Source organism: Orcinus orca, chromosome 18 (assembly GCF_937001465.1).
Source record: "Orcinus orca chromosome 18, mOrcOrc1.1, whole genome shotgun sequence".
NCBI lineage: Eukaryota > Metazoa > Chordata > Mammalia > Artiodactyla > Delphinidae > Orcinus > Orcinus orca.
Window position 1 is genome coordinate 70,998,363 of NC_064576.1, and position 24,364 is coordinate 71,022,726.

General features: G+C 45.1%; 1 protein-coding gene and 1 pseudogene across 1 annotated transcript; one reads left to right on the forward strand and one right to left on the reverse strand.

The window, feature by feature from the left end:
* Positions 1-1,286: 1,286 nt before the first annotated feature.
* Positions 1,287-24,104, reverse strand: MEDAG (mesenteric estrogen dependent adipogenesis). The gene is made up of 5 exons (XM_004285496.4): positions 23,561-24,104; positions 13,780-13,889; positions 10,911-11,023; positions 4,547-4,832; positions 1,287-2,711 (listed from the first exon to the last, which is right to left on the reverse strand). Exons 1-5 carry the CDS (start codon positions 23,836-23,838, stop codon positions 2,587-2,589), a joined length of 912 nt encoding a protein of 303 aa, XP_004285544.1. The 5' UTR covers positions 23,839-24,104; the 3' UTR covers positions 1,287-2,586.
* Positions 13,922-23,567, forward strand: LOC117198654 (60S ribosomal protein L30-like; annotated as a pseudogene).
* Positions 24,105-24,364: the final 260 nt, after the last annotated feature.

Genomic DNA, 24,364 nt, shown 5'->3' on the forward strand with positions numbered 1-24,364 from the left:
GATCATAAGCGTTTTAGACGCTTTCCTTTTTGAATCTCTCCCGTAGCACTAATTTTATTGTTCTTACTAGCTGTACACCTGTCTTTTACAAGACTGGATGTTCCTTGAGAGCAAGGGCCATGTTTTAGGCACCTTTATATACCAGCTCCAGTGCACTGCACACAGTAGGCACTCAATCATATGTGATAAATGAATGAATGAATGGAATGAATGATTGCTTAGGCCATTCTTGTCCTATACATTTCTACTGATCTTAAACTGTTTAAGATGTCTGAATTAGGGCAAATATACATCCAGACTGAGGTCACTTTGACCCAGGAAGATCTGTCCCAATAGACTTTTCACCGATTTTATAGATTTCCCAGTATCAATTCTTTGTGACATTTGCTAATGAAATATACATTAGCACAGTGTATATTTCCTTGGAGGCAGTCATAAAACTTTGGTAAGTGAATATCGAATTAAGTAAATGCATTTGGCTCTGAGTTGACTGAAAACAATTTTTAATGATAAAAGAAACATTCCAGGGGCGGACACGGGTTTCAGCCCTGGTCCAGGAAGATCCCACATGCCGCGGAGCAACTAAGCCCGCGCACCACAACTATTGAGCCTGCGCTCTAGAGCCCATGAGCCGCAACTACTGAAGCTCACGAGCCACAACTACTGAAGCCCGCGTGCCTAGAGCCTGTGCTCCGCAACAAGAGAAGCCACTGCAATGAGAAGCCCGCGCACAGCAACGAACAGTAGACCCCGCTCGCAGCAACTAGAGAAAGCCCGCGGGCAGCAACGAAGACCCAACGCAGCCAAAAACAATAAATAAATAAAATAATAAATTTAAAAAAGAAAACTTCCAGATCTTTAGTCCATTTCTGGAGCGATTACCAAAGGTTTTCCTGAATTCAACTATTTTCAAAAAATGGACTTTGTCAATTTTTGTGAATAGACTTTCTATTTCCTTTGGGAAGCATATACTATTTGATAGTCACCTAAGGTTTGTTTGTTCTGGTGTATAACTTATTTTTTTGTTAATACTCTTCATTTTGCACCGAGTGAATAACAAATGTTTATCATCTTCTGTTATTAAGGAACATTCCCCTTTTCTGAAACATCAGTATCAATTTTTTTTCTCCAAATACTTCACAGACCTATTCTTCAAAGAAGGCTCTTGATAAAGTAGCTGTAAAACCACAATTCTCACTGTAATAAGTTACAAGGCCAACATACCACCTGCAGGGTGTGACGGAAAGATCACACATACTTGGTCACAAATTTACTCAATTCGATGCTGAATGTTAAGGAAAAATTTAATTGCACAAATATAGTACATACCATTTCAAATATAAATGAAAGGACAATCAGTGCTATCATAATGTATAATACAGGAATATTTTTTAAAAGGACAGAAAAATTATACTCGGGACCCAGAAATCTTTCTCATTATAAGCCTGTGTAGCAACTCATTCATGCAGGTTTTTAGGATGTAAATAGGATGATGTTTTGTGTCTTTTGGAAGAACTCCACTGTAGCTATGAGATGAAAAATGTATTGCTGTAACAATGTATTATGGTAATGGTATAGCTATCTTCTATTCTGCTTTTAGTGTTAGGATTGCTAAAAGCTTATGAAATACCCAACTGACATAATGTGCTTTTAACAGAGAGGACAATGCCGCATACATTATCCTTCTCCTGTCATGTTTGGTATCACATCACCTGGCCTCTTTCTACACGGGCCACTTTGTTAAGAGGGAGGTCAAGGGAGTTCAAATTTCAGGCAGCGGGTGGCAGGGTTACCGCCTTATCAACCTGGCCAATCCTCCCGCGAGCCTCACCGTGAATGTTTCTCCTAAGGTTTCATCCTATGGGCAGGATGAAAAACATACTTGCCTTCTGATGAAGGATGTCCTGGGCTTTTTGCTCAGCAAGGTTTGCAAGAGAATGGCACTGCTGACCCCACGCTTGCTGGGTTTGGGTTCAGACAAGCAGAGGGCTAAACCCAGATTTATGAAGCGTCACAGGGCAAAACCCAGGTCAGGTGGCTCCCACAAAGGCTGCCCAGGGAGCTCCCAGGACGCCAGGGTGTAAGCGAAATATTTGGGGTGGCAGGACTCTGCCACTCCCTCTGCCTCTTCGGAGAAGTGTTAAAAGGAGAGGTAACCGCCCAGGCCATGGGGCCAAAAGCCTCCCATCCTGAAGACAGCTGCATCAGCCCTGCCAAAGCATCACCCACACAAATGGAAAGGAGAGCGGCTTCCCTGGTGGCGCAGTGGTTGAGAGTCCGCCTGCCGATGCAGGGGACGCGGGTTCGTGCCCCAGTCCGGGAAGATCCCACATGCCGCGGAGCGGCTGGGCCTGTGAGCCATGGCCGCTGAGCCTGCGCGTCTGGAGCCTGTGCTCCGCAACGGGAGAAGCCACAGCAGTGAGAGGCCCGCGTACAGCAAAAAAAAAAGAAAAAAAAATGGAAAGGAGGGGTCTCTCTAGGAGCAGAGGGCAGAGGTACCCGCCTCCCATCTCTCTTGGATCCCCTCAGCCTTGGGTTCTGGCACAGGCCTGGGGTGTAGGAGGAGCTGCAAAATGTCCAATCCAATCAGATAAATGGGTTGGGTGTCTCTTCAGATTCCAGAACACATGGAAATGGTAATTCTGCCAAAAGAGGCTCCATCAGAGATGATCTGGGTGACAGACTGCAGTTAAAAACTTCATCTAGCGAACCTGAGAAAAGTGAACAGGGCTTGCATTACTACCATCTCTGGAAAACTACAACCCAAATCCAACAGTACCTAAGGGCCATGCAGCATCCAACGTAACCATTTCAATAATGATAGGGAATCCTGGCTTCCTCAGAAAAACTCAAAACGCTGACAGACACGTGTTGCTTTCTGTTCACCAGGAGGATGTGGACTGTCACTTGCTTCTCCATGGGCTGGAGTTACAGGTACCCTTTCTCACTTGATGACAAAAGGCCCACAGGTGGGGAAAAGATGCCTAGGACAAAGGTCTGTTCTCGAGAAGGAGATGAAGCCAGGCTAAGTGATCACCAGGGCTGAGCCAGCGGAGCTGCCTGCCGAGTGGCTGATGCATGGTGGTTGGGTCACCTGCAGTGCATAATGACGACTCAGGTGGGCCTTGAAGAATCCTTCCCCACTGCTCTGAAGTAGAAGTGGCCCCAGGGCCGGCTCGGAGTAAACTTGCAAGGAAGCACTGCCCAACTTCACATGCCCCTCAGTCTCCCCAGGATGCCAGTGAACACCCGGGCAGCATAAAGGACAGTGGGTGAGCGATGGACAAACAGAAAAACCCTGCTCAGGCTGCTGTGGCCAGTGGGTGGGCTGGGGGGTGTCCCAGGAAGGACCTGGCATCTGGGATGGCCACAACCAGGCAAGGTAATCTTCCCCCCAAAGGATGAGCATATAACTTCCCCTCCCCGCCCCCACCATGGCAGCAATGGAGCAGAGAACAAAGGCATCTTTGTAAGAAGCACCCAGACAGAGAAAGCAAAGCAACAAAGAGGGAGAGAGAAGGAGGAGGGGGAAAGGCAGGAGGGAGGGAGGGAAGGAGGGAGAGACAGAGACAGACAGAGACAGAGGGAAGCTGCTTTCCAGGATAAGAAATAGCTAGGAGTAAGCATTTTCGCTAGAAACATTGGAAGAAAGCAACTGTCATTAAACGCAACTAATGAAGCCTCTGTTGTTTTTTTTTAACTTTTTGAAAACGACAAGTTCGTAGAGACTGGTGTTTTGTTGTTGTCTTTTGCTTGATTTTCTTTGTTTACTTGTTTGCAATGAGCAGCAAAGTCCTGGTTCAGGGAAGTTGCCGTCCAGCACAGACTAGCCTGGGACAGACAGCAGGCTCAGCAGAAGACCGATCCAGGTGACTTGACTGATATCACTGCCTTAGCCACATCGGACTGAAAAGTCTCCCCAAGTCCTGGGAAGGAGGCCCTGGATGGAAAATCTAGAACGCACCGGATGTGACCTGTGGTCTGTTAAGTGAAGCAGTCTCAAGAGATATTCTTTTGTGGTCTTAGAAACTCTGGAGGACCCTTCCAAATATTTATAAAGATGGATATCTCGACCATGTGTCTTCCCCCCTCAGCCAACACTTTTCCTTAACATTCTGTTGCCCTGAATATGCACATGAGGAAAGCATCATTCTTCTATAGTTAAATTATTGTTAATAATATTTCAATGAGTATTAATGTGTATTTACATTAATAATATATTTTAAAATTATTTTCTGGGTATGCTGCACTGTAAAACTGCTATGTCAGAAAACTTAAAGGAGCCTAAAAGGAAAAGTCACTATATTTCTTTTCTTTTTTTAAATTTTTATTGACGTGTAATTGGTTTACAATGTTGTGTTAGTTTACTATATTTCTTTTTGGTAGTAAATGTTTCTCACTTCCTAGTTTCTGAAATATGTGATATTATATTTCCCCTTTACCAAGAAGCCTTACCTTTTCCATTAATTGATTCTCCTCCCCCATGATATTATTCTACCCTTTAATTTAACTACGTTCCTCGGGTAGTTGAGAATTTTTAACATACCTCCGGAAGTTACACTGAATTTTCGGTCAGAGAAACTGCTCCTTCGGATTAAAGGTTCACTCATTTTTTCCAGAAATAATTTAATGGTCTCCTTCTTTTCTGGACTTGTACTTGACAAATTCAGGACTTTTCCATTCACTTTTACAGTGGAATTGCTGAGCCCAAACCAATAGAAGAAATCAAATAATGCGTCAGCTTTGAATTCATACGCAAAGCTCAAATTTTCTCCATTAACCACCTTGTTTCCTGGAGGGAGAAAATTCTTTACTGCCTCTTGAAAATCAAACTGAAAGAGAGAAGCATTTAATTAATTTCAGTGATATAATGATAATGTTGTATTACAGACTTATATCATAGAATTATATTATAGAATTAACAACTGTCCAAATGTCCAAAATATCACACCTCTTATTTCTCTTCCTTTCTGACATACTTTTTTTCCAAACAAGAAGGTATAGATTTGTTTTAATTGGGGTATAGTTGCTTTACAATGTTGTGTTAGTTTCTGCTGCACAACGAACTGAGTCAGCTATATATACACATTTTCTGACATATTTTTAAACAGTTGCCTTTATCTTTTATTGATTTATTTGACATCTTTATTGGAGTATAATTGCTTTACAATGGTGTGTTAGTTTCTGCTTTATAACAAAGTGAATCAGCTATACATATACATACATCCCCTTGTCCCCTCCCTCTTGCGTCTCCCTCCCTCCCTCCCTATCCCACCCCTCTAGGTGGTCACAAAGCACCGAGCTGATCTCCCTGTGCTATGCGGCTGCATCCCACTAGCTATCTATTTTACGTTTGGTAGTGTATATATAAGTCCATGCCACTCTCTCACTTCATCCCAGCTTACCCTTCCTCCTCCCCGTGTCCTCAAGTCCGTTCTCTACGTCTGCGTCTTTATTCCTATCCTGTCCCTAGGTTCTGCAGGACCTTTTTTTTTTTTTTTTTAGATTCCATATATATGTGTTAGCATACTGTATTTGTTTTTCTCTTTCTGACTTACTTCACTCTGTATGACAGACTCTACGTCCATCCACCTCACTACAAATAACTCAATTTCGTTTCTTTCTATGGCTGAGTAATATTCCATTGCATATATGTGCCACATCTTCTTTATCCATTCATCTGTCGATGGACACTTACGTTGCTTCCATGTCCTGGCTATTGTAAATAGAGCTGCAATGAACATTTTGGTACATGACTCTTTTTGAATTATGGTTTTCTCAGGGTATATGCCCAGTAGTGGGATTGCTGGGTCGTATGGTAGTTCTATTTTTAGTTTTTTAAGGAAACTCCATACTGTTCTCCATAGTGACTGTATCAATTTACATTCTCACCAACAGTGCAGGAGGGTTCCCTTTTCTCCACACCCTCTCCAGCATTTATTGTTTGTAGATTTTTTGATGATGGCCATTCTGACTGGTGTGAGGTGATACCTCACTGTAGTTTTGATCTGCACTTCTCTAATGATTAGTGATGTTGAGCATCCTTTCATGTGTTTATTGGCAATCTGTATATCTTCTTTGGAGAAATGTCTGTTTAGGTCTTCTGCCCATTTTTGGATTGGGTTGTTTTTTTGATACTGAGCTGCATGAGCTGCTTGTAAATTTTGGGGATTAATCCTTTGTCAGTTGCTTCATTTGCAAATATTTTCTCCCATTCTGAGGGTTGTCTTTTGGTCTTGTTTATGGTTTCCTTTGCTGTGCAAAAGCTTTTAAGTTTCATTAGGTCCCATTTGTTTATTTTTGTTTTTATTTCCATTTCTCAAGGAGCTGGGTCAAAAAGGATCTTGCTGTGATTTATGTCATAGAGTGTTCTGCTTATGTTTTCCCCTTAGAGGTTCATAGTGTCTGCCCTTACATTTAGGTCTTTAATCCATTTGGAGTTTATTTTTGTGTATGTTGTTAGGGAGTGTTCTAATTTCATTCTTTTACATGCACCTGTCCAGTTTTCTCAGCACCACTTATTGAAGAGGCTGTCTTTTCTCCATTGTATATTCTTGCCTCCTTTATCAAAAATAAGGTGACCAGGGGGCTTCCCTGGTGGCGCAGTGGTTGAGAGTCTGCCTGCCGATGCAGCGGACACGGGTTCGTGCCCCGGTCCAGGAAGATCCTACATGCCGCAGAGCGGCTGGGCCCGTGAGCCATGGCCACTGAACCTGTGCGTCCGGAGCCTGTGCTCCACAGCGGGAGAGGCCACAACAGAGAGAGGCCCGCATACCACAAAAAAAAAAAAAAAGTCCAGTCAATGAAGTTGCTTTCGCATGTGCGAGCAACAGGGCTATAAAAAATAAATAAGGTGACCATATGTGCATGGGTTTATCTCTGGGCTTTCTATCCTGTTCCATTGATCTATATTTCTGTTTTTGTGCCAGTACTATACTGTCTTGATTACTGTAGCTTTGTAGTATAGTCTGAAGTCAGGGAGCCTGATTCCTTCAGCTCCGTTTTTCTTTCTCAAGATTGCTCTGGCTATTCGTGGTCTTTTTTTTTTTCAGGGTCTTTTATGTTTCCATACACATTGTGAAATTTTTTGTTGTAGTTCTGTGAAAACTGCCATTGGTAGTTTGATACAGATTGCATTGAATCTGTAGATTGCTTTGGGTAGTATAGTCATTTTCACAGTGTTGATTCTTCCAATCCAAGAACATGGTATTTCTCTCCATCTGTTTATATCACCTTTAATTTCTTTCATCAGTGTCTTATAGTTTTCTGCATACAGGTCTTTTGTCTCCTTAGGTAGGCTTATTCCTAGGTATTTTATTCTTTTTGTTGCAGTGGTAAATGGGACAGTTTCCTTAATTTCTCTTTCAGAGTTTTCATCATTAGTGTTTAGGAATGCAAGAGATTTCTGTGCATTAATTCTGTATACTGCTACTTTACCAAATTCATTGATTAGCTGTAGTAGTTTTCTGGTAGCTTCTTTAGGATTCTCTATGTATAGTATCATGTCATCTGCCAACAGTAACAGCTTTACTTCTTCTTTTCCAATTTGTGTTCCTTTTATTTCTTTTTCTTCTCTCATTGCTCTGGCTCAAACTTTCAAAACTATGTTGAATAATAGTCGTGAGAGTGGACAACCTTGTCTTATTCCTGATCTTAGAGAAAATGGGTTCAGTTTTTCACCACTGCAAATGATGTTGGCTGTGGGTTTGTCATACATGGCCTTTATTATGTTGAGGTAGCTTCCCTCTGTGATTACTTTCTGGAGGGTTTTTATCATAAACAGGTGTTGAATTTTGTTGAAAGCTTTTCCTGCATCTATTGAGATGATCATATTGTTTTTTCCTTCAATTTGTTAATATGGTTTATCACATTGATTGATTTGCGTATGTTGAAGAATCCTTGCATTTCTGGGATAAACCCCACTTGATCATGGTGTATTATCCTTTTAATGTGCTGTTGGATTCTGTTTGCTCGTATTTTGTTGAGGATTTTTGCATCTATGTTCCTCAGGGATATTGGTCTGTAGTTTTCTTTCTTTGTGACATCTTTGTCTGGTTTTGGTATCAGGGTGATGGTGGCCTCCTACAATGAGTTTAGGAGTGTTCCTCCCTCTGCTATATTTTGGAAGAGTTTGAGAAGGATAGGTGTTAGCTCTTCTCTAAATGTTTGATAGAATTCACCTGTGAAGCCATCTGGTCCTGGGCTTTTGTTTGTCGGAAGATTTTTCATCACAGTCTCAATTTCAGTGCTTGTGGTTGGTCTGTTTATTTTTTCGATTTCTTCCTGGTTCAGTCTCAGAAGGTTATACCTTTCTAAGAATTTGTCCATTTCTTCCAGGTTGTCCATTTTATTGGCCTATACTTGCTTGTAGTAATCTCTCATGATCCTTTGTATTTCTGCAGTGTCAGTTGTTACTTCTCCTTTTTCATTTCTAATTCTATTGATTTGAGTCTTCTCCCTTTTTTTCTTTGAGTCTGGCTAATGGTTTATCAATTTTGTTTATCTTCTCAAAGAACCAGCTTTTAGTTTTATTGATCTTTGCTACTGTTTCCGTCATTTCTTTTTCATTTATTTCTGATCTGATTTTTCAGATTTCTTTCCTTCTGCTAACTCCTGGTTTTATTTGTTCTTCTTTCTCTAATTGCTTTAGGTGTAAGGTTAGGTTGTTTATTTGAGATGTTTCTTGTTCCTTGAGGTAGGATTCTATTGCTATAAACTTCCCTCGTAGAACTGCTTTTGCTGCATCCCATAGATTTTGGGTCATCGTGTTTTCATTGTCATTTGTCTCTAGGTATTTTTTGATTTCCTCTTTGATTTCTTCAGTGATCTCTTGGTTATTTAGTAGTGTATTGTTTACCCTCCATGTGTTTGCATTTTTTACAGATTGTTTTCCTGTAATTGATGTCTAGTCTCATAGTGTTGTGGTCAGAAAAGATACTTGATATGATTTCAATTTTCTTAAATTTACCAAGGCTTGATTTGTGACCCAAGACATGATCTATCCTGGAGAATGTTCCTTGAGCACTTGAGAAGAAAGTGTATTCTGTTGTTTTGGGATGGAATGTCCGATAAATATCAATTAAGTCCATCTTGTTTAATGTATCATTTAAAGCTTGTGTTTCCTTATTTATTTTCATCTTGGATGATCTGTCCATTGGTGAAAGTGGAGTGTTAAAGTCCCCTACTAGGCTTCTGTTACTGTCAATTTTACGGCTGTTAGCATTTGCCTTGTGTATTGAGGTGTTCCTATGTTGGGTGCATAAATATTTAGAATTGTTATATCATCTTCTTGGATTGATCCCTTGTTCATTATGTAGTGTCCTTCTTTGTCTCTTGTAATAGTCTTTATTTTAAAGTCTATTTTGTCTGATATGAGAATTGCTACTCCAGCTTTCTTTTGATTTCCATTTGCATGGAATATCTTTTTCCATCCCCTCACTTTCAGTCTGTATGTGTCCCTAGGTCTGAAGTGGGTCTCTTGTAGACAGCATATATATGGGTCTTATTTTTGTATCCATTCAGGCAGTCTATGTCTTTTGGAGCATTTAATCCATTTACATTTAAGGTAGTAATCAATATGTATGTTCCTATTACCATTTTCTTAATTGTTTTGGGTTTGTTATTGTAGGTCTTTTCCTCCTCTTGTGTTTCCTGCCTAGAGAAGTTCCTGTAGCATTTGTTGTAAAGCTGGTTTGGTGTTGCTGAATTCTAGTAGTTTTTGCTTGTCTGTAAAGGTTTTAATTTCTCCATCAAATCTGAATGAGATCCTTGCTGGGTAGAGGAATCTTGGTTTTACGTTTTTCCCTTTCATCATTTTAAATATCTCCTGCCAGTCCCTTCTGGCTTGCAGAGTTTCTGCTGAAAGATCAACTATTAACCTTATGGGGATTCCCTTGTAAGTTATTTGTTGTTTTTCCCTTGCTGCTTTTAATATGTTTTCTTTGTATTTAATTTTTGATAGTTTGATTAATATGTGTCTTGGAGTGTTTCTCCTTGGATTTATCCTGTATGGGACTCTCTGCACTTCCTGGACTTGACTATTTCCTTTCCCATATTAGGGAAGTTTTCAACTATAATCTCTTCAAATATTTTCTCAGTCCCTTTCTTTTTCTCTTCTTCTTCTGGGACCCCTATAATTCGAATGTTAGTGCATTTAATGTTGTCCCAGAGGTCTCTGAGACTCCTCAATTCTTTTCATTCTTTTTTCTTTATTCTGCTCTGCAGTAGTTATTTCCACTATTTATCTTCCTGGTCACTTATCCGTTCTTCTGCCTCAGTTATTCTGCTATTGATCCCTTCTAGAGAATTTTTAATTTCATTTATTGTGTTGTTCATCATTGTTTGTTTGCTCTTTAGTTCTTCTAGGTCCTTGTTAAACGTTTCTTGTATTTCCTCCATTCTATTTCCAAGATCTTGGATCATCTTTACTATCATTACTCCGAATTCTTTTTCAGGTAGACTGCCTATTTCCTCTTCATTTGTTTGGTCTGGTGTGTTGCTCCCTCCTTGCTGCTTCATCTGCTGTGTGTTTCTCTGTCTTCTCATTTTGCTTAACTTACTGTGTTTGGGGTCTACTTTTCGCGGGCTGCAGGTTCATAGTTCCTATTGGTTTTGGTGTCTGTCCTCAGTCAGTTGCCTTTATTTTTTTAAAACAAATCTTTGCATTTGCATCAAAATCCAGGTAAAGACCTTGAACTGCTTGGTCAAGTTTATATTTATTCTTACCCTATTTCTAAGAAGCTGCTAGAAACTAAGTTCATTTTATTGGTAGTGATAATGAAGCAATCGAAAAGGTCTGTGTCTGGATTCATTTAAGTTAGAGTTAATCTCTAGGGACTCAGTCCTGGCCTGAAACGCCCAGACCCTCTTCTGTGTGTTGGCAGCCCTGGATTCACACAAGCCAACCTCACCTGAAGCCAGTAGCTTTCTCCGATCACCGAGGAAATGACCATGTCCATCCCCTGCTCTATCTGTCTTCTTATCTTGGGGTGCCTGGTGTTCACAAGAAACACATACGTTCTTTCTAGAAATTAGGAAGTAGAAGTCAAACAACAAGGGTGCATGTGTACTTCTTAGTATCTGACAAAGCAGTGATTCCCACCGTATTTGGAGATTTTATTAATTTATAACCTCCCTCGCTGCTCCCTCACTGCAAAGCCTAACCAGGTTTCTAGAAATGTTTCCAAGAAATTTGCAGGCGTGAGGAAGCTCCAGGATACTTCAACGCAGGTTAGAAAATCAGCTCCCCCCAGGCTGCACTTTGTCACTCGTGCCTCAGAAATCGAAAGTTCCAGTCCATAATTATCACAGATAAGCACTGAGTCTCCTCTGTGTGCAGCCAGCATGGGAGCCAAAGTGAAAACTGGAGATGGCTGGTTTTCGTGTCACTGCCTTGCTGGATAAACAGCAACTTGGCTCTCACCCACATTTCCTCACTTACAAAGCAGAAAATCCATCCAGGGAAGGATGCTTCCCCCTGCCTTCCCCCTCCCTCATCATTCCCTGTCCTCCCCCAGAGACCTGGCTTTCAGTCTGCAAAGGGCTAGTCTAGAGTTCTAAGGACCAAGGTAATCTGAGATTGGTTCTCCTCCACGTCCCAGGCCAGGACAAGCCCAGCGGAAATGTCCCTCCCATTGTTTAAATAATGCCACGTCTGTGTCCTGGCAGTTGTTTTTTGTTCTTTATTTGATTGGTTTGGTTTGGTTTAAATCCAATTCTGTCCAGTTCTATCTAATCTAAGCAAAGAGGTGGTTGTTTACTCCCTAGGAAATTTTAAATACTGCGAACCAACAACCTCTTAACTTTTCCAGCCCCCGGAATCAAGCTCCATGTCCTTCATTACTCAAGCACTTTTTCTAGGAAGACCCATAACACAGAATGCCACCCTTTGTTTAAAGGCCATGTACCAGCCATCATGTGATTTGGGGAACTGAACATCCTACACGGGCTTTGAGCATCAAACCTGTGGTCCACCAATAGCAAGTGTTACGTCCTTGGGGAATACATTTTGAACTAACCTTTGCACTGACCTTATCCATCTTCTTTTTCCTTCCCCTGTTTTCCTTTCTCCCAAATTATTTTTTGGGGCACTTTAGATAGAAACTACCTTATTTCCTCTTTGAGAAAATATATAAATAAGCAAGTAAAGCAAGCCAGCTATTTGATACTTTGAATTAACTTTCACATAAACTAAACCAAGACCTTTGGGCTCATTAGATACTTAAGGCCGCCACCCTCCATCCACCGTTGTGCAGGTTGGGCAGGCTGTGCACTGCACAATTCTAGAGGATGCCAATCGCTTCCACACTGTCTACTTGTACATTTATTATGACAAAGTTCTGGGAAGGATTAGCAAATTGTCTTGAGTTAATGGTGGCTTCTTCTAAATTTGCACAAAAGTACAAGTTTAGGATAGCAGCAGGGCTGGACGTGTTGCCCTAATCACAATTTTCATAATTTAAACTTGAGCATCTTAAGCTTTGTGTCACAGAATCTCCTCATTGCATGGCTTTCCTCACAGCCAAGGAGGACTGGGTTTCTCTACCTCCTTCCACAAGCATTATATAACTGCGAATCTTTTCAAGGCCACCCACAAATATTTCCTTTTACCACTCCCTGTATGTTCATTGCAATGTTAAAATGGAGAGGTCTCTTATTCTTTCTTAAGAACCCTCCTGAGAGATCGATGCGGGAGGCATACTGGATACATCTGTGCTTTACATTCTTAGAGAATTCTCAGCTTTCTGGTCACCAGCAAGCCAAATAGCATCAGGGGCTCAGATGCTCTACCGAGCATTGCTTGTTACAGTGTGATCTGTTCCCGGCCCCTCCTGCCAAGAAGGACATTGTGACTTTGAATTATGAAGTGAGAAGGGAATCTGAATGACTCTGAATGAGACGAGCAGAGAATCAGGTCCAACGAATCTGAATGAGGAAGGGCATGTCTGAGGAAGTCTATTTGGAATTTGTAGATCAATTCTTAATCTCTTGGTCTCATTTGAAGAATGTTATTTAGAAGTAAGTGTAAGAAACGCTACTGCTATTACAGCACTTATGCCCATGACTTTCCCCATGTATCACTGAGCGGGAGGGAGAAGGGAAAACTGAGATATTTTCGTATTGGAATTTGAGTTAATATAGTTGTTATCAGTCTGATTTCTGAAGAAACAATAAAGAGAGATCTCTAAAATTGAAATTCGAAGGCCAGAGCGTGAAACATAAAAGCATCTACGTAAGCGTTTATTTTCTTTACCTTAGTTTTCTCATCTATAAAATGGGGATGGGATAAGTACCGCATAGGCAGGATGGCCAGGCATCCTGGTTATGCCTGAGTCAGTTCTAGTTTATACCTTTATCCCAGCATACTTATTACGGTTCCTGCTTTCATGCTCAAAAATGTTCTCCTTTGCATGATATGCCCTACTGGGCTGTTGACCAATTATTCACATTAGCACATGCCTCACAGAAGTGCTTGATACATGGTAGGCAATATTATATATCATCATCTTCATCACTCTGGTCATTTTTGCAACCCCTGCAGGCTCAGAGATCACTTCCTGCTTAGACAGGAAGTATGAAACAAGACTCAGAGACAGATGGCTTCTGCCGTAGGATCACTTAGAGGTTTGCTCTGCAGGCTTGTGCTGTGCTGATGGCCTCACACACCAGGCTTCCAGCCTTGCACAAGCTGCTTTCTCCACGCCCAACTTCTACCTCATCATCAGGCTACAGTCCACAGTCCAGCAAGGCAGAACCAAACCCAAACATTTACAAACCTACCTTTCGAGGAGTCCTTTTTGGTCTGTACATTAATAAAGAATAGCATTGGTTTGCTCAATATAGTTTCCCGGTAGTCTTTATAATCGCAGTAGTTGGTCAGTTCCACATATCTATGAAAAAAGAAGAGATGATTACAAGTGCGATGTACCTTCCCATCGAGGTCAGGAAGGGGACGTACTGGACAGGTGCCTACTACATCCTCAGACCCTCTGAGGGAAGTCCCCTGAAGTGTCCTTCAGGAGGCAACCATATCTTGTACCAAATAAATAAATCCCCTCCCCTGATCAGCATGCAAACTAAAGGTGGCCCTGGTCCTGGGGGTGCCTGGCACCAATACCTGGCTCTCAAGGGCAGCCTGGACCAGATGATGACTAGTACCGTCTATCTTTGGGCTGTAAGCGTTCATTTGAAGCTACCGGAGCCCTATGTCTCTCTGGGTTGAGAATGAATTCTACTCAATAAGTGGAATTTTCTGGGTCTTCTCCAGTGTAGTCATCCTAACTGGTGAGTCTGAAATTTTCCTTTCCTTCTCTAATCCCAGGATAAACCCAGACGGCTCCATTGATTAGACAATCAACCAATATTCATATAAACCAATTCACATCTCCCTGATCGTGAGCTTGTGCAATTTAAAAAAAACAAAAAACAAAACTAATGTTGGATTTCTGCCCAGGGCCCTATTACATTTAGCCTCCTTGGTGTTAGTTCATTATTCCAGCCCAGGAAGATCTTTGTGTTTCTTGACTCTGTCCTCCAATATGATAGCTTTGTCTCCCTACTCTGCACATTTTCCAAGCAGCCTTTCTGTGTCTCTACCTGCACTGTTGATTTTAAAAAAGACAGATGCAAGTGCAAATTGGCTTCCTTCAAAAAGAACGCTAATTTTCTAACCAAACCCAAGCTCAGAAGCAGCATGGACACGGGCAGGCTGAGTGGCATCCAGCATGCTGGGTGATGTGGATACCCCAGTCCCTCTTCAAGACACAGCGGCTTCCCCACTGACTGGCACTACTGCAAGGTCTGCATGGACTGAATGGGCTGCTTTTGCTAAAGGGCCGCATGTTGGCTTCTGACATCTGACTAGATGTCAGAACTAGTCAGAACTAGATAGACTCAGCCCTGCAGAGACGGCTCCCCCGTTTCTTTCCAGCTTCTTGTCCTTCCAGAGCCTGACATGAAAATACCAGCCCTGGGGAGCGCCCGCAGCAGAGAGCTCTGGCCGCAAAGTCCCCTCAGCCTCCTTCCCCATTGTCCTCTCCCCACAGCCCACTTAGAGGGGCCGGAGCACGAGACGGGGACCCAGGCCTGGGTCAAAAGCAGTGGGAGAATATCCACCCCCCGAGTCAGGAAAAAACAGCTTCCACTGTCTGCCTCCAGCTTGGTTTCTTAGAAATCTGTGTCATTATCCTTTTTTCTTGGATTGTCAGATCTGATTTTGAGAGCTTTTAAAACCTGACCCCCGATGGAGCATCTAAAATGCTTCCTGCCTTCTATTTCACCAGACTTTTAATGTAGCGTCCATCTCCCAACCCGGGGCACGTGGCTAGTTAGGGGGCTGGTCCTGCGGTGGGGAGGGGCACACAGGCTGGTGCACCCGGGGAAGGAGAGTGGGTGCAGGTGTCGCTGTTCAGGGGTGTGGGCGCGAGGGGAGAGGAGGGTGGGAATGGAGAAGGGGGTTAGCAGTGGCATGGACTGGGTATGATAAGGCAGACGCAGACCAGGGATTTCCTAGGGTTCTCCCTCCGTGCCTCCCCTACCCCCATCCTCCTCTGGGCAGAGCAGTGCACAGTGAGGGTGGGGTAAAGGGGCACCTGGCGGGAGCGGCACTGTGTCCCACATCAGCAGAGGGAGAATTTTCCTGTTCTTTGTCCCAACTGACCAATTGCCAAAAGGTACTGGAGAAAGGAAGCGAAGGAGAAGGAAGGAGAAAGGGAACCACGATTTGCTGGGTTCGCTCACTCTCATTCAGCAGCATTCACTAAGCACCGGATGGTGTGCTAACACGTGCCTTGCACATCTGAGGAGCTCAGGGTCCAGGAAGTGGGGATGGGGTAGCAGGGCGGCAGTACAGGGGCCCCTTGTGCGCCCCACCCTTCCACCATCCATCTATTCAGCTCCCAAGGACCTGGCCCAGGTGGGCAGAGAGACCTGGGCAGTGGTAGAGGAGAGGCCGGCCCGTGAGGCCTGTGGTTGCAGGGGGGTGTGGGGAGGGGCAGGGGGAGAAAGCAGGAAGAAGAGCCTTTAGCAAAAGAAGGGCAAGCCTGATTGGACTAAACATCAAAGAGACAGATGCACGATGCTGGCTGGGAGTCGGGTACCACCTGTGATCCATCCAAAGCAATTTTCACATTCTCCCACCTTGTGTATCATGGAGTTCATTTATAGTCATTTAAGCACTTAATATTTCCCTCAAAGTGATTGCTCCGCTCTCTCAATATCCACAGTCTGACTGTCACTCTCTAGGGCATGGACATGGTGCGTGTGTGTGTATAGGACACCCAGAAAATCTGCAGGTTTGAATACTATTCTGATGACCCAAATGGCAGTGCAGTACTTGCCTCTGCCTACAACGTCGACTGACATCTCATTGGAGGCATCATTGGCAGGAGGAAGATAAAAATCTCAACTTGGAAATGATCCCTGGTTGGAAAAATCATCAGTTTTCCACCAAATTCTCTGGATGACTTTTTTGACTGCTGTAGGGCAGCAGTTATTCGGCCTGATCAAAGAAGGGAGACTGGGTGGGGAAGGGGAAAGGGGGCATCTTCTGGAGTGACATATTGAGTTTAATGCACAACCTATCCATGAGTCACCTCTTTTGGAGTCTGAATTTAATAAGATATCCTGAATCATAAGACTATGCTCAACATAACTTAATCTTCCTTTGATGATTCAGAGGCACTTTTCGGATCTTAACAGGGCTGTAAACATCATCACAGAGCATCGCCAGTTATCACTGTACCACAGATGTGGGAAAAGGCTGCTCACTCGAGAGCTCTGATAACACAATGTACAGACAAGAGATTGTGGCAAGATCCCTACTTAACTCTCTGTTTAAACCAGGTCACAAATAAGAACCACTTCCTTAATTCATCCATCCCCAGCCTCCCAGTTACTGTCCAATTGTTAAACACCTCAAAATTGCAGTGGAATGAATACATGTGAGCATCCCTTTGGAATTCACTGGTATGAAATCTGGATATGTAAGTCACTAAAATACAAAGATTGAGGACCTAGTTGCTAAATCTCACAGGTACCTGAGATTCAACCTGACATTCAACCACCAGTTTTGTTTCAAGATGAGCCTGACTAGACGACCTTAGGGACCAGTTATCTCATCTTCAATCATGCATATTTATGAATTACTCATGCAAATATTGCTTCTGTGTCCTAGATATTTATTCTATTCGCTGAAGTTTTCATTAGGGATGAGAAGCAAACAGTTTAAGATAGTTCCTTTAAACTCTCATTTCTTCATTGCTTTTATCCTGGCCCCAAAATGCTGCTAGGCTGGAACTTTCTACACCTGGCTTTAATCCAAAGATTGAAAGGCAGAACAATGTGATAGAAAGCATAGTGTTCGAAATAAGAAGATTTAATTCACGTTCTAATTGACTGGCTGTGTGAACTCAGTCCCAGAGCCACAACTCATTATGACCTTCAGTGAGTTACTTAACCCACTGAACCCATTCCCTCATCTGTAAAAGGGATATAACGGTATTGCCTTCCATTTGATGATGTAATGCAGTGCCAGTAACATAGACATATGTACTTGGGCCCATAGTAGATGCTCAACAAACATTATTAGTACCTTTAATTCTGGCCAACTCCGCTGGCCTTAGCGTGAAGTTCTGTAAGCTTCTGACACACAACCAGGGCTGTGTTCATGTGAGTGACCAGGAAAGGAGGACTATATGAATATCTAAAAAATAAGTAAGGGTTTCTCTTTCCTTGCTCCAATTTCTTTCCTCATCTTTTCAGTTTGGAAGGCTAGAGGGAGCAGTTTAACGAAGGCAACACCTGAAAGATGGGACCAAGACAGAACATTGAATTTTTGCTTCTAGCAAATCAGGAGTAGCTGAAAGATCACCTACCCTCTAAGATGCCAACCCTTCTCCAGAGTTTTCTTCAAATTTTACATCATCTTTAGCATGACTTGAAAAGCTGCTCCAAATTTCCCTGGCCCCTGATGATTGAATGCTCAGAGACAAACAGGAATTCAAACACACGGCTCCCATCTCGTGTGTGTGTGTGTGTGTGTGTGTGTGTGTGTGTGTGTGTGTGTGTGCGTTCATTTTTTAAAGTATGGAGGAAGGAGCAGATAAAAAGAGAAATATATTGGAATAGTCCTTGTGTAAAAGGGCCAGAAATTGCTAACAGCTTCCACAGTCCTTTGCTGTGACTAAGCAAAAGCTTACAGGGACATTCTTTCCAGTGTTAACTTGTTAGTTTTATGCAAAGCCTTCCCTACACACTTAAACAATTCCTTCTGTTCACTCCCTCACCTCCTTCTTCTGCCCCAACTCTAGTTAAATAAGCAAAAATTTCAGATTTATCACTCTAACATCTGTAACTCTAATCAATGATACACGTGTTCATTCATTCATTCATTCGTGCAAGAAACATTTACTGAGCACCTACTATGTGCTGGGCACCGGGGACACAAAACGAAGAAGGAAACAGTCCCACTTTCCAGAAGCATATAGTCTATTGGGGAGACAGCTAAGAAAATGTATCATCTCAATATGAAATGATACACATCTAAGGCCCTGTTGCTTGAAGTCTGATCATTGGACCAACAGTACTGGCATCACGGGGGAGCTTGCAAACCTGCAGAATCCTGGGTCCCTCTCCAAATGTATTTGCTCGAAAATCTGTATTTTCACAAGAGCCTAAGGAGACCTGCAAAAACTTATTTAAAGTTTAAGAAGCACTGGTCTAAGCCACGGTCCCTGTTTTTCAGAGGCTTACAAACGAGTTAATCATTCAAACACACACATGCCAGAAGAACGCACAGTTCTCTGCACTCAGGCATCCACAGGGCCATGTCCTAGTAACGTAACTAAGAAGGAGCAAAGCCAAGGGGCTTGCAGCTAGAGCCACTTGCTGAGCTGGGACAGGAACAGAGGAGGGATTGTTCCGTCGGGCCAAACAGACTGCCAATGGGAGGGCAGAAGCAGGAGGGAGACGGGGACCCCGCGGGGAGTCTTGGTTTAGCTGAGCCTTGTGGACTGCACGTGGAGGCATCCAGGCCCACAGACAGGCATGTGCAAGGACCGGAGTGTAGCTGAAAGGGCAAAGCAAGTCTCCGGAGGAAGAAGGTAGCAAAGGCTAGTGCCCTTTGTTTTGAATCACCGATTTGGGTTTGATTCCTGTCTCTGTGAGTTCAGCAAGTTTCTTAACCTTGTTGAGATGCATTTCCTCACCTGTAAAATCTGGCTGATAAGAGGTACCCCATGAGGTGGCTGAAAGACGAAATAGTGTGTGTGAAGCACTTGGCCTTGGGGTTGCTTGGTAGGTACATAAGCTGACGTTTGTCCCATGATGAACAGGTACCAATGACTGTTTTGAGAACTTTATACATTTTAATTGTGAACAACAACCCTATAAGGTTGTTGGCAATATTATTCCCATTTTACAGCTGAGAAGACTGAGTCACAGAGATTAAGTAACTTTCCCAAGTCACTCAGCTAGTAAGCAGCAGAACTAGGACTCAAACCAAGGCAGCCTGGTCCTGGCATTCATGCCTGTCCACACTTACTCCGAAGTGAATCCCATAAAAATCATAGCTCAACACGTGAGAGATTATAATTCATCAATATCACTATGAGTCCTGTTTAGGGGCTGCTGTCCTGGGCAGGTCATCAAATCCAAGACTCAGACATGCGGACCAAAGCAGAGGACAGGTCGGGGGCTTGCTGAGGGCAACAGCAAGGGTGGCCGGGCTGCATACAGGGATGTTTCTGAGAGGTGGCCTGGGCCACAGACAGAGCCCAAGCACCTCCCCCCAGTGAAAATCTAAGTATGATCCAACCCTGACTCTCCTCCCCTGTGTCCCCTGCCCCAGGCAGCTGATCTCGAGGTAGGTGTGACTGTCACCCAGCTAACAGCTGGTCATATCTGGGCAGAAGCAGGTCACAGCACTGCTTTTAGTGGCTTCCTTCAAACCACTGGACTTACTTTCTCTTTTAGGCTGATTATATAAGATGTGTACTGGCTGACGTCATTCCAGTTATTAATTTGAGGTTCCGGAAATCTATAAGAAAGCCGCTGTGGTCTACAGGAAGCCAGAATTATTCCAGGTTCGAGGCAGTTTGCTGACAGGGTGGGCTGCATGGTTAGCTAAATGCTGTGGAGAGGCCCCGGTCCCGCAGCTCACCAGCATCTCACCCAGGGAAATTATTTAATCTCTCTGAGTCCTAATTTTCTCATCTGTAAAAAAGGGAAACAGACAATGGTGCCGACTTTGTCAGCTTTTGTGAGATAGCTGTGAAATACTTTGCACCCACTGCTGGTACTCAAGTAAGCATTAGTGGCCACCACTATTATTGTTCTTATTTTTATTACCCAAGCAGCCTCTTTCATGCTAGAGGACCACTGAAAACAGGGAATTAGAGCTCCTCTTTGTCAAATGTTTGCCATTCCATCCCACTAAAAGGCTGCGTTATAGGAAAAAGAGGTAAGGGAGGGTGTGTGTGTGTGTGTGTGTGTGTGTGTGTGTGTGGTAGTTAATGGTAATTTGCACCTGGAACCCTGAGCAAGTTTCGTTTGTAACATGGGTGGGAATCCTGAGCTTGAAAGAAAAAAATAGCAATAAAGATCTTGCCATAAATCCCCGACGGGAGGACAAGGAAATTTCAAGCAGGCTCTCAGGACTGGGTGCCACCACTAGGCCTTCCCACCACCCTAGTTTTCCTGAGGCTTATTTAGCAGGTACATATTTAGGAAAATGTTCCAGTATTACAAAACAAACCAGAGCGCGTAGAACCACTGAAATCTCCTCTTACTCTCTGAGCACGTGAATCGTATGAATGTCAGCGTCAGGAGCTCTTAGCCTCTGGGGGTTCTCTGGGAAAGGACCTTGTGAAAGTCACAGCACACACTTCTGAGGCCACGAAAAGAAATCCTGCTTATGCTGTGGGCTTATCCCACACCAAAATATTTGTTGAATGATTCAAAGAAAACCAAAAGAACTAAATAAAGAGGAAGGATTCTTAACCTGGATCCAAGCATCTCCTAAACTACCTGCATGGTCAGCAACATTAGGTGTATCTCGACCTTTCTGGGAAGAAGGTCTACCTACGATTCTCAAAAGCTTGATGGTCCAAAACGATTAAGAATCATCACCCTGTGTTTCTTACTCTCCAGCCATCTCAGCAGCTGCTCTTGGTTGGGGACCATCCCACACCTAAGGCAGGAATATGGGCCACAAAGAAGACAAAAACGCCACTGGAGTCCATCAACTCTAGGCCCCAGGGTGTTATAAAAAGTGGAAAGTGCATGGTGGGGTGCAAGGTGACTCTGAAGATGATACACTAGGAAGGCAAAGCAAAACTGGCCATCCTCGCCAAGAACTGCCTGACCTCGAGGAAATACGCCACGTCGGCCAAAACTGGTGTCCAGGACCACAGGGGCAACGGCACTGAACTGGGCCGAGCCTGAAAGAAATACTGCAGAGTATGCAAGGGGCTGTCCCTGAGCCGCGTGATTCTGGGGTCTTTAGAAGTGCGCCAGAACTGACTGGTAAAAAGGAAACCGTGTACAATTCTTCTTCAACTAAACTAGAGCTTATTGAAGGAAGGAAGGGAGGGAGAGAGAGAGAGGGGAAGGAAGGACGGAAGAGAGAAAGAAAGAAATGAAGTACTGCTTTTTGAGAGAGGAAGTTGTGTGCTATCTCCACACAACTGGGTAAATCTGTGTCAATTTGAGGAGCGGCCACTTCAGACAGCTGTGTTCGACTATGCACCCCACTCCTGATGCATGAGAGCAAAACCTCTCACTGCTGTCCACAGCCGTCTTCCCCCTCTTTCTAGAAGGCTCTCTCCATTCAGACCAGGTTCCCTATCGTCCTCCAGGACTGTACACCCAGGTATAAGGGGCTGCTGTGCTTGCATAGTGCGTTCCCTGAGAGGAAGACAGGTTGTTCCTTCCACCTCCCCAATTATTCTCAGGGGCGTCTTGGTACTCCCAGGGTACCAAAGCCTTCACACGATTGCTTAGACAACGAGAACCTTGTATTTGCTGATTCCTGTTTGCACCCTGGTCTGTGTCACCTGGTCATTGTTTATTCTGGACTCTGAACTGCCAGGGGAACACTGCTGTTCCTTCGGGGAGGAGGTGTTGAAAGCAAGAGTTGAACAACCAGACTTCAAAACCATTGTAAGCTTTGCAGCATTGTTTGCTGAGACTGGGAGAGCTGACTCTGTCAAAGCCTAACCTATAGCTTCAATTAATTCTGGACATTTAAATTTTTCATACTCTGTTAATACAACGGTTATCTTCTTTTAAAATCTTTGCAAATCTTATTTCTAACTCAGTTCCTCCCACCGTCCCCTGCTTATGGCTTGGAATTTTCAATTCACTAAGAAAGGGAGAAATTCTTGCTGGGGAATGGTTTTTCAGGCCCTCAAAGCCCTCAGTATCTTTGTGTGAAAAAGCAACGTTTTCCCCAGCAGCTTTGAAGAAGGTATTTTAAACATCTCATTTTGTTTGCTTCCCCCTCTTGGCTCGGTCCCACCCACAGGGTGACCCCGGCCCTTGTCTTTCCCCGGAGCTAAGGCTTTCTATCTTAATAGCTGGCCAGCTTCCCCACCTCTGAACCAACCTCGAGACTGCACTGCCCGCTTCCCAGCACTCAGCTCTGCAACACAAATATAAGCACCACCACCCGCCTGCCCCCCACCCCGGACCTCTGGAGGCACAGGGTGACCTCTGGTAGCAAGAGGCGCAGAATGCAGCGTGAAGCTCCCTCCTCCTTTACCCCATCAAAGCCTGCTTCCGATAGATGACACCCCTGCTGGCTTCGAGTCTGCTAGCAAGTGCTTCAGGCACTTTGGCCACCACAGTTAAGCATCCTGTGACCCTCCATCAAATTCGGTTTGGCCCAAGCTCTGTCCCCGGATCCTGGAAGCCACACTCATCCCTCTCATTTTCCCAGAACTGAACTGCCCACTCGACAGCCCACACGGCCCTGGGCTGGACTTCACGGGTCTTTGGTCCCTTCTCAGCCACCGTTAATTGATTTATTTTTTGAAAACTCACTGAGGCCAAAGATGGGAAACTTTAAACTTCTGCACGCTTCTCCCCGGGCCTCCTCACTGGATAAAGCTCCTAGGGCACAGAAGAGAACATCCTCTCCCCTTCCCTTCCCCCCAGTCTAAAGCCAGGGTGTGAGTCTCTGCTGAGCAACATCCCCAAAGGGTGTGCCCCCAATTTGAGCTCATTTGATCCAGTTAAGGGGCCAGAAGGAAGACTCATCCACCAGTTCACGCACTCCCCACCCTGCTCTCCCTCAGGCGCCTGCCCAGTGCCCTCCCGGGGCAGCTTGGACAGCTGCAGAACGTCAGTGCCAGGGGCAGAGAAAGCCAGGGCCGGGGGCGGGGCGGGGCGGAGGGGGGAAGTGGGGGGAGCTTTGCACCTCCGAGTGACGTTAGCAATGAGAAAAATCTGAAAATGTGATGAAGGAGGAGATCCAGGCTGGATCTCAGGAAGTGAGGCCAGAGGACTGGGATGGGCAGCGGGGTGAAGGCCTCGGCGGGGACCAGGCGGCGGGCCCACCCACCTCCTGATGTAGCTGCTGAGGCGGTAGAGCTGTCCGTCGAGGCGCACGAGGCCGTCGCTGAAGACGTTGAAGCCCCCGCGCGTGGCCGCGGGCTCCGCGGGGCCCGGGACCACCAGCTGGTCGCCGCGCAGCTGGAAGGCGCCGGGCTGCAGGCGCAGCAGCTGGGCCAGGGGCAGCAGGGCCAGCTCGCAGTCGCACGTCCACAGGCTGCGCAGCTCCCCCGACGAGATGGAGGTCAGGCTCGGCCTAGCCGCCGGCGCGCTTTCCAGCCCCGCCATGGCCCGGCCCGCGCTCCTGCCGTCGATGGACCCCGACAGGGGCCGGGCGCCCCGACTCGGTCGGCCCCGCGCCCGGGTCGCCGCTCAGGTGCTGCCGGGCCGCCTGCCCGCCGGCGAGGAGCGAAGCTCTGCAGGCACCGCGCGGAGAAGGCGGCCCCGGCGCCGCGCGGCCCTTTTATCCGCCCCGCGCCCCTCCCGGCCCTCGGGCACGACCCCAGACGCTCAGGGCGCGTTTCGGCATCTCAGGACTTGGCACGCTCCCGCCTGGCTGCGCCCGCTCGCAGCCAAGGGTTACTCATCCCCCTGGGGGACGCTGCTCCACGCCTGGGGCTGGTCCCGCCCCTGCCTGGACACTGCCTGGGGGGGACACGCTGCCGGTGGGGGACACTGCCGTGGGAGGGGACACTGTCGGGGGGGTGGGACGCTGCCGGGGGGGGCACGCTGCCGGTGGGGACACTGCCAGAGTGGGGGGGACACTGCCGGGTGGGGAACACTGCCGCGTGGGGACACTTCCGGGGGGGACACT

Coding starts and splice junctions, on each gene's coding strand:
- MEDAG (XM_004285496.4), bottom strand. CDS start 23,838: ATGGCGGGGCTGGAAAGCGCGCCGGCGGCTAGGCCGAGCCTGACCTCC. Junction 13,890..23,560: donor CTCAGCAGCTACATCAGGAG/GTGGGTGGGCCC, acceptor CTTTTTTCATAG/ATATGTGGAACTGACCAACT. Junction 4,833..10,910: donor GAGAAAGCTACTGGCTTCAG/GTGAGGTTGGCT, acceptor TCTCTCTTTCAG/TTTGATTTTCAAGAGGCAGT.